Here is a 9,132-nt window from a genome sequence, read left to right on the forward strand (position 1 = left end):
GGTCTTGTTGCATGCTTTAGAATGGTGTGTTGCTTAATTAGAGTTGGTAATCACCTTTAGGATAATCAAGAGATTGATTTTCATCCTAGGATAAACCCTCATCATAGACTCCTTGAATCGACTTGTTTGCCCTTAAACCATTTAGATAAACCCGAAAACCCTAGCCTTTAATCAATCGAATACATCTTTCTTCAATCGTTGTTTAGTTGCATCTAGTAGTTTAAATCAACTCCTTTTCTTTCATTTGTGACTAGACTAGACTCCTATTTAGACTAAGTAGAAACCCCTCCATCCTTGTGGTTCGACCCCGATCTACACACTAAATTGGGTTATATATTGTTGATGGTAAGAGACTTGACCCTATCATTAATTCTTGCTCATCACTGACCTGCAACACGCAAACCTTCTCTAATCGCAAGCACCTCACAAATAAAAGGGGATGGGGCAGCCAGTCTAATGGTCCAACCTCTAACCCAAGAGCCAATACTATTTCTAGTGACACACTCAATACTAGTAAAGGAGGAAGAGGGGGAGAAGGTTGCGTCAACATTGATTTTCAACCAATCAGACGACGGAAGGGCCTAGCTACGCGAGCAAAAGGCAGAGATAGGGTGAACAAAAGTAGGGGGAATAGGGTTGTGGTTATTGGCAGCAATTCAGGAATAGGCCTAGGAGGAGATGAGGGTACTAAGGTGTGAGGACGGGAGAAGAGGGCTGGGAATGAACATAGCATTGCAGAGTTCAGTCCAAAGCTTCCAGATGATAAAGGAGAAGAGGGTGTTCCAAGAAGGGTCAGAAGAGGTGCAGTATATACTTATGATACATATAAAGGAGAAGAGGATGTGCCAAGAAGGGCCTTATTTATATTTTATGTACCACTTTTTGATGATATATACTTATGATACATTGTAATTAGTAACGATGTTTGTACCTATTTTTCATATCTTGTTATGTTTCACGCTAATTTGGAAGTGTTTGGTTGAAACTTTCGGAATGAGGAATAGATTCTCTATTCTAGTGCTTGGTCAATTCATTCTAGTGTACGTTTTGGTTGGAGGTTTTGAAAAAGAGTTACCCACTTGAATTGATTGATTCTATTTCCCTTGCAACCCCGTGAATCTCATAGTACCTATCAAATCCCCTAAATTTCCAACTTCATTCCTCCCGTTATTACTATATCCATTCCATGGTCCAACCAATTTACGATGAAAAATATGAGGTTTCTATTCCAGAGAAAGCGCGCGATACTAAACTAAAATCATATTCGAGCTAGTACGTTACAATTAAGGAGGATCGGGGCGAGGAATAGGAGTAGATCCCCCATTGGAGTAAAGAAGTATGAGGTTCTAACTTCATACCTCGTAGTATCATAGTCCACTCTAATTAATTCCACTACTTTGAACTAAACAACCCCTCAATATCTCGTTTTTAAATTTTTATTTTTTTACTTTACGACTTTCAGTAACTTTGCTACTTATAGTCTCACAATAAATTATTTTAACACTGTCTTACAAGATAATATGTCGCAATAAAATTTGGTATTTGTGTTAATGAATAAACAGTGATAATGTGTATCACTCTACCTATTATGGTGATTATCTAGGTAGCACGAACATTCCTTCTAACTAGTCGTTCCGTGTTCGACGCCGCGTCGGACACCCGACACTCGTCGGACTCATGCCTAAATATGTTATAATTTAGACGAGGAATAAAATGTCAAAAGAGATTGATTAGAAGATGGGTTTGGGTGGAAAATGAGAATTAGGCTCTGTTTGGTAGCGCATTTCAGGTACCTTTTTTCATCGAAGTAGCTTTTTTCACAAAAATTTCAGGTAGCATATTTTCTTGAACGCGTTTGGCAAGTAGCATTTTATAGCAAAAAAGGTACCTGAAATGAAATGCTACCTAGGGTAGCATTTGGGATTTCAGGTACCTGATTGTATTTTGCTTACCTTTTTTACCCTTCAACTTTTTATATATTACTCCAATATTATTATTTTTTATATTATGATCTCAAATAAACCCAATTAAATAGTTTTTACGGAAATGAAAAGCGTTCGTGATAATATCAATACTTTAATTTAGGGTGCAATTTAATTAACTATTTTTATGTATGGTTTAATAGAAAACTTACTTCGTATACATAAATTACATTTTTTTGATATACTGTTTGATATTTTTTTTTTTTTACGTTATCGTGATACTTTAATTATTGTTTCCGTCATTTTGAAACATGTTGAAGACTTGTGCAATTATAGTGAAAAAAATTGCATTTTCTTCTAATTACTAACAATGCCAACGACAATAACACAATAATAATAATAAAAACATAAATGATAACAATAACAAGCCATGTCCTTTTACGTCATTTGACCAAATATCAGCTACCTTTTCAGCTAGTCTTCCAAACAGTTTTAATAAAAATCAGGTACCTTTTCAAGTCATAATTTTCAGTTACCTTTTCAGGTTTCGGCTACCTTTTCAGGTTTCAGGTAGCTTTTCAGGTTTCAGGTAGCTTTTCAGCTAGTTTTACCAAACGGGACCTTACTTATAGTCAATGTCAAATTTACCTTCACTTATTTGTATTTAATATCAAATCCATTACAAAAATAAAATCATAGTTATTTATAATCATAAAATATACTCCCTCCTATTCTAAATAACATTATCTCTTTCCTTTATCATCTATTCACAATAACTCACCTCTTTTCTTATTTGTTAAAGTTTTATACTTATTTTAATCAACTTACTCCACCACCACAATACCCATAATTTATCTTATTTTAATCACCTCATCCTACAACAATACATATTTTATTAAATTTAAATAACGTGTCCCGTGTCCTAAATTTCATGGAATACCATATCACGTATCTGTGTCGTGTCCGTTTTAATGCTACCTAGGTGATTATTCAAAGAAATTTGTCCCGCAAAATTTGATAATTCATATTGATGGCAATATTAGTTTTGTATTCAAAGAATTTCAACATACCAAGATGAGATCAAAAAGGTACTTTGATCAACTTTAACAAATTCCTCATCCCACTTCTTAAACTCATCATCACCAACAGAAGCAGCAGCAGTTGTAGTAGTTGTTGCATTTGCGGTTTTCGCAGCGGTGACATCGACATGTTTCTTACAATACTCAATAACCTTAGACAAGATTTTAGCAGTAACATTAGAAAGGGGAATTGCGTTGTCACCACAATCATCTTCAATCATATGTTTTATTGTTTGAGATTCCAATGCCACAATCTCGTCCACTTCGAAATCCTCGCCATGTGATGATTTCAACATGATCTTCTTTGATGTTGTTGTTTCCGCCTGTTGTGCGGAAGCGTGAATATCCCGTGTTGGGCCTCTGCTGCATCTGTGTCCACAAGTTATAATAGTACGATATTGTCCGCTTTGGGCCAAGCCCTCACGGATTTACTCTGGGGCTCCTTCCCAAAAGGCCTCGTACTATTATATTTTGTAGACACTTATAAAGATAATCTTTCATCTCTATTATACCGATGTGGGACATGGGTTTGCACCCTAACAATCCTCCCCTTAAACCAAGGACCATCATCTTGGACTCGGGTCTTGACCTCTACGGAGAATTTCCCGCACCATGCAGCCTCATCACCTAGACACCCGCATCACCAAGTCTTGATAACCTCCCTTTAAACGACACACCATATGTCTCACGGGGCTTGTGCTACACTTGCGTACCAAACTCCTCTGCATCCAATATACCCTGAACTAGGTCCGAATCCACCACCTCAGCACGTCACACCGAACCGCCTTTTTGGATTTACCATGGACCGCTTTTGTTGCCTCCATTAAGCCTCAGCCCACCTCGCCAGGTCGCTGACGATATTCTCTTGTACGTCCTGCCGTCTCAACGCTGTGAGACCATGTCGCTTCTCGCGAACATATTAGCTCTCCCTCGAGCTATAGGAGTTTCACGTCTTATAGTGTAGTCCAACTTCAAGTTTTGGCCTGATGAATCTTTGTGTCTAGCTCAAGTCGAACCTTGGGCTCTGATACCACTTGTTGTGCGGAAGCGTGAATATCCCGTGTTGGGCCTCTGCTGCATTTGTGTCCACAAGTCATAATAGTACGATATTGTCCGCTTTGGGCCAAGCCCTCACGGATCTACTCTTGGGCTCCTTCCCAAAAGGCCTCATACTATTATATTTTGTAGACACTTATAAAGATAATCTTTCATCTCTATTCTACCGATGTGGGACATGGGTTTGCACCCTAACACCGCCATTATTTTTTTTTTACTTTTTGTTTTAAGAGAGTATTTTGTGATGGAAAAAAATTGTGAGGTGATGTGGGTTTATATAATAGTCTTAAAGAATTCTAAAAGGTTTAGGATTATGGAAATTTTAATTAGAGCATGTTTGGTCCTGTTTTTAAAATATAGTTTCTGTTTTTCAAAATTAATTTTCAAAAAATTGTTTTTTTCTAAAAATGAGGGTATGTTTGGTTAAGCTCATAATAAGTGCTTTTTATAATTTTTAGTGTTTGGCCTAATTTACTTGTTTTAGTTTATTTTGAATCCATTTATTATTGTATAAATATATTTCCCATCAACATATGTAGAAATATAGAATCATAGATAAATGAAATCGGTACGGATTATACTATATTGTAAATTAGAATATAAGACCTTTGTATAGTACGATTGCTTAAACGTCGCCATTTTATAAACAATGACAATGTTTTATTTTTTATAAAGTGATTAATTTTTATTAGTGGTCACTTTTTAACATTAAGAAATGATCACTATTTATCGTAAAATGCTCACTTTGTGTCTCTCGCAGTCTCGCTCCATACGATGGTGGCGCACAATAATTATTGTACTTAGTACAGTATAATTTATTGTGAATCAAATTTATGCATAACAGAATGTGACCTGACCTTTTTTATGTTTTTTTCTTAATCTTTTCATGATACTTATGATATTTTTTAATTAGTACCCATTTTTATAATACTAGACTATAAATATATATTTTATTGTATGGTTTTATAATGTTACAAGTAACATAAAAGATAACAAATTTTGCTTATTAACATAATTTGACAAAAATAAAAATAAAAAATTTATGTTAACGTTACATCATGCCTTGAAATAATAATTTACCTAGACAAAGTTGGAAGTTTATAGTTGTTGGTTTTGGAAGAAATAGAAACAGAAGCATCAATTTGATACTTCTGTTTTTGGGGTGAAAGAGTGGATTTGAGCTTTAGAAAAACTGCTTCTATTTTTTAAAAACTGAGTGTTTGGCACAACTTCTAGTTTTGAGAAACAAAAACACTTTTTTAATCTTGGCCAAACACATACTTAATTTTGACTTTTAATTGGATTGGATTCTTGTATTTAAGGGGTCGTTTGGTTGCCACTTAGAAAATATAGGCATTGAAAAATCCCATGATTTTGAAAACATGTGTTATTTGGTTGACATAAATTTTAGAAAATGTAGGAATTAGAACTTTCCGGGAACTTCCAATTCCTACCTGATGTGGGAAGTTGTTTACCTACTCCCCCTTAGTCATTGAAAGTTCCTGTGGAATTTAATTCCCACATGAGCAACCAAACACTTTTCCGAAATTCAACCGAATTAAATGAGGGAACTTAATTCCCATAAATTGTATTTCCCAGAAAAATTAAGTTACTTGATCAACCAAACAACCCCTAAATATTAATTACTCCAATTAGTAATTAACAAAGATCTAATGGAAGTTGGAGACTTGGAAAGTTTACCTAAAAATAAATCTATTTATACTTCCTTTTATTTTATATGCATCATTAAAACCTTAAAACGACTATCTAAATTTATAGTCAAACTTTGTGATGATAAAAAAATCAATTATGATGAATGTTACCGAATGTCACGTTACTTTATTGAATAGAAAAGCAGAGGACAAAATTTTGTTTAGTAAAGGTTATGTAGAAGAGAAGAAGTCGTCCATGAGAATGGATTTTGAAGTTGAACACCATGTTCAAACAGATGATCGTCTAGGAGCAATTTCATCTATCAACCATGTCCTCGACTCAGAAGATATTATGAGAAGTCATATATTTGAAAGGTTGGACTGTAATGATAAGAAGAACGTAGCAGAGGTATGTAAAGCTTGGGCTAAGTGGTTTCTTATCGGAACAGATGGACCTAAATTTAAAAGAGATTACAAAAGTTCGTTGCAAAAAGAAGACGACAATGGAGTCGTCAAGGTCAAAAGAGGGGGTATTGAGGTTAAGACATATTGCCGATGTCGGAAGATGATCGATCAAACAGAAAAAGATGTTTTTCATCTTAATCAGAACCTTGCTATGACACTTTTACATGAATTACATCTTAAGGAAAAGCTCCTCTTAATAGATTATAAGATCAAATACCTTATATGTCATAACTTACGAAATTAAATAAATCATGTCCTATTTGTTAAAAGTGGTGTCAACTTTCAATTAAATTGATTGATTGATTGTTTTAAGTCTTAGATAGGCTCAAATAATTTTTGTTGATGTGGTACGGTAGAAGGAGTAATACCCTTGGTTAAATTAAACTTCATTATTCATTATGTTGACGATTGATGATATATACTACTTATGTTACCGAGTTTTTTGGTACTGATATTCGTATCATGATATAGTTCACACTATTTAGGGGGTGATTGGTTGAAACTATCGGAATGTGAAATGGATTCAATGCAATCTAAATCTAAATTAGTTTTTGGTCAATCCATTCTTTTGTTTTCGTTGGAGGTTTTTGAAAAAGAGTTACATACTTACTTGATTGATTCTATTTCCCTTCTAACCTCGTGAATCTCATACCTATCTAAACCTTTAATGTGCAATACAGAGGCGGACCCAAGATTTTGTATTGGGGTAGCAAAAAAAAAATTAGTCTATATATGCATGTAAAGAGATTTTAATCCAGGGCTGTTTACACTTTATCTTTTTATCGCTCCATAAGGCCATAATTACTAATGTCGCCTGAGCAAATGACCAAGTTACCCTTTCACTAATACACTAATTACCCTATAAATCGTAAACCGTTCGATGTTGACCAAATTAAATCTGGACTGTTAATATATAATGGCCTCCATTTCTTTTTAGGAAATAGAGAGGATTTTGACTCTTTTTAATTTGTACTCGTCGCATATGAAAATTGATGATCACCCTAGGTCCTCTAATCGTTAAATTATACGTCCAAAATCCAATCATACAAATTCATTTGATGAATGAAAATATCAAAAAAGTCAATGCAATCGGAAATTACATAATGTGTATAAACCGAATCCGATTGATTTTCCTCGTTTCGAAAATGTTTTTCATGATTGAAATATTCTTAGTTGTTAATTATTAAGTTTATTATGAATTGGAAAAACATAAAAATAGTTGTAAGATATTTATTTATTAGAGAAAAATAAAGATAGGGAGGTTAGAATTGTAAAGTATATGACATAATTTGGGCGATATTAGTAAAACTCGGGTGATAAAAAGCAGCTCCGGCTGTTTATTGCACATTTAAATGATTTAATGGAATAATATTTATTTATCTACTATTCAACAATAGTTCGGGTAGCAAATATCCATCCTCTAAACCATTTTTTTTATGTTTGGGGTTGCGGCCGCCATTCCTTGCTACTACGTGGATCCACCTTGTTCCAAGGTCCCACCAATTTACGATGGCAAGTATGGGTTTTTTTTTTTTTTTTTTTAATAAAGCGGTTCTAAATTAAAATTTCTTTCAGTCATTTAAAATTTTCGATGAACAAATATATTATCTAAGCATTAAATTCTACGACAAAGCCAAATACTACATACGCAGTTTTATTCAAAAACAAAATTTGGTAAGGCCAAATACTCCAATCTCCTTTGATATAAACATGGCAGCAACGAAATGAGAGACGATCGATCATTCAAAGGCCCACTGGTTCTCCTTTCGAATCTCTGCTTCTTCTTCGGGTGTGAAGTCGTTTTTAATGTTGAATGTCTCTCTGATTTCCTCTGGTGTCTTTCCTTTTATCATATCGGCAACTGTTTGACAGGTCAAGTCCAACAAATCCTTGATGTTCAGATAATTAGCGGCCTGATATAACACAATTAACAGCTTGTTAGGATAAACTGTATTTTATTGGTTAAAAAGACGTCACATACTATAAATTATAAAACGGTCTCACACAAAAATTAAGTCAGCAAATCACGTGGGCAATCCACAAAAGGAAAAGAGATGAAAAGGTGAGCTACCAAGATGAGATAAAAAAGGGTAGTTTGGTCAACTTTGACAAAATCCTCATCCCACATCTTAAGCTCATCATCACCAACAGAAGCAGCAGCAGTTGTAGTAATTGTTGCATCTGCGGTTTTCGCAGCGGCGGCATTGACATGTTTCCTACAATACTCGATAACTTTAGACAAGATTTTAGCATTAACATTAGGAAGAGGAATTGCGTTGTCGGCACAATCATCTTCAATCATATGTTTTATTGTTTGAGATTCCAACGCCACAATCTCGTCCACCTCGAAATCCTCGCCGTCTGATGATTTCAACAAGATCTTCTTTGATGTTGTTGTTTCCGCCATTGTTGTTGTTCTTCTTGCTTTTTTATTTCTCTTTGTTTTTTGAGAGTTTTTTTTAAAACGGAAAATTCACGTGGTACTCTCGAACTTTGTCATTCTGCACGTGGTGCCCAACTTTTTAAGTTTGTGTACATAATACCCTCCATGTTTAATTTTCATGTACAACATGCTCTTTTTGTCGCTATAAAAAAACTTAATTGCGCATAACTCCTAGACCGGAATTCAGAATCGGACAATTTTTTTTTCCTAAAATGATTATCTCTTCATAATCTACGATTTGAGAAAAAAAAATGCCGCCTGACTTTTTATAGGGTTTTTTTTCTAAACGAAAATCTCAAATCAACCATATTTTCGATCTTAAATTTCCGAATGACGATTTTCGTTTTATCAATCTATAGATCGTGAAGAGATAATCAATTTGAAAAAAAAAATTAGTCAATTCCGATTTCTGGTTTATGATTTATGCTCAATTGAAAATTTTAATAACGATAAAAAGGGTACGTTGTGCTTCAAAATCAAATCTGAAGGATAGCATGTGCACAAACTTAAAAAGT

At 34.3% G+C, this 9,132-nt stretch overlaps 2 protein-coding genes across 2 annotated transcripts; both read right to left on the reverse strand.

Annotated features, from left to right (window-relative positions):
• Positions 1-2,973: 2,973 nt before the first annotated feature.
• On the reverse strand, positions 2,974-3,297 carry LOC141649877 (SKP1-like protein 1B). The gene has a single exon (XM_074458549.1). It carries the CDS (start codon positions 3,295-3,297, stop codon positions 2,974-2,976), a length of 324 nt encoding a protein of 107 aa, XP_074314650.1.
• Positions 3,298-7,913: 4,616 nt separating this feature from the next.
• Positions 7,914-8,599, reverse strand: LOC141646406 (SKP1-like protein 1A). Its single transcript, XM_074454305.1, has 2 exons — positions 8,246-8,599; positions 7,914-8,087 (listed from the first exon to the last, which is right to left on the reverse strand). The coding sequence occupies exons 1-2, from the start codon at positions 8,579-8,581 to the stop codon at positions 7,914-7,916; spliced, it is 510 nt and encodes a 169-aa protein (XP_074310406.1). The 5' UTR covers positions 8,582-8,599.
• Positions 8,600-9,132: the final 533 nt, after the last annotated feature.

The sequence above is a fragment of the Silene latifolia genome, chromosome 3 (genome assembly GCF_048544455.1).
Source record: "Silene latifolia isolate original U9 population chromosome 3, ASM4854445v1, whole genome shotgun sequence".
Classification (NCBI taxonomy): Eukaryota; Viridiplantae; Streptophyta; class Magnoliopsida; order Caryophyllales; family Caryophyllaceae; genus Silene; species Silene latifolia.

Coding starts and splice junctions, on each gene's coding strand:
- LOC141649877 (XM_074458549.1), bottom strand. CDS start 3,297: ATGTTGAAATCATCACATGGCGAGGATTTCGAAGTGGACGAGATTGTG.
- LOC141646406 (XM_074454305.1), bottom strand. CDS start 8,581: ATGGCGGAAACAACAACATCAAAGAAGATCTTGTTGAAATCATCAGAC. Junction 8,088..8,245: donor CCCTTTTTTATCTCATCTTG/GTAGCTCACCTT, acceptor GTGTTATATCAG/GCCGCTAATTATCTGAACAT.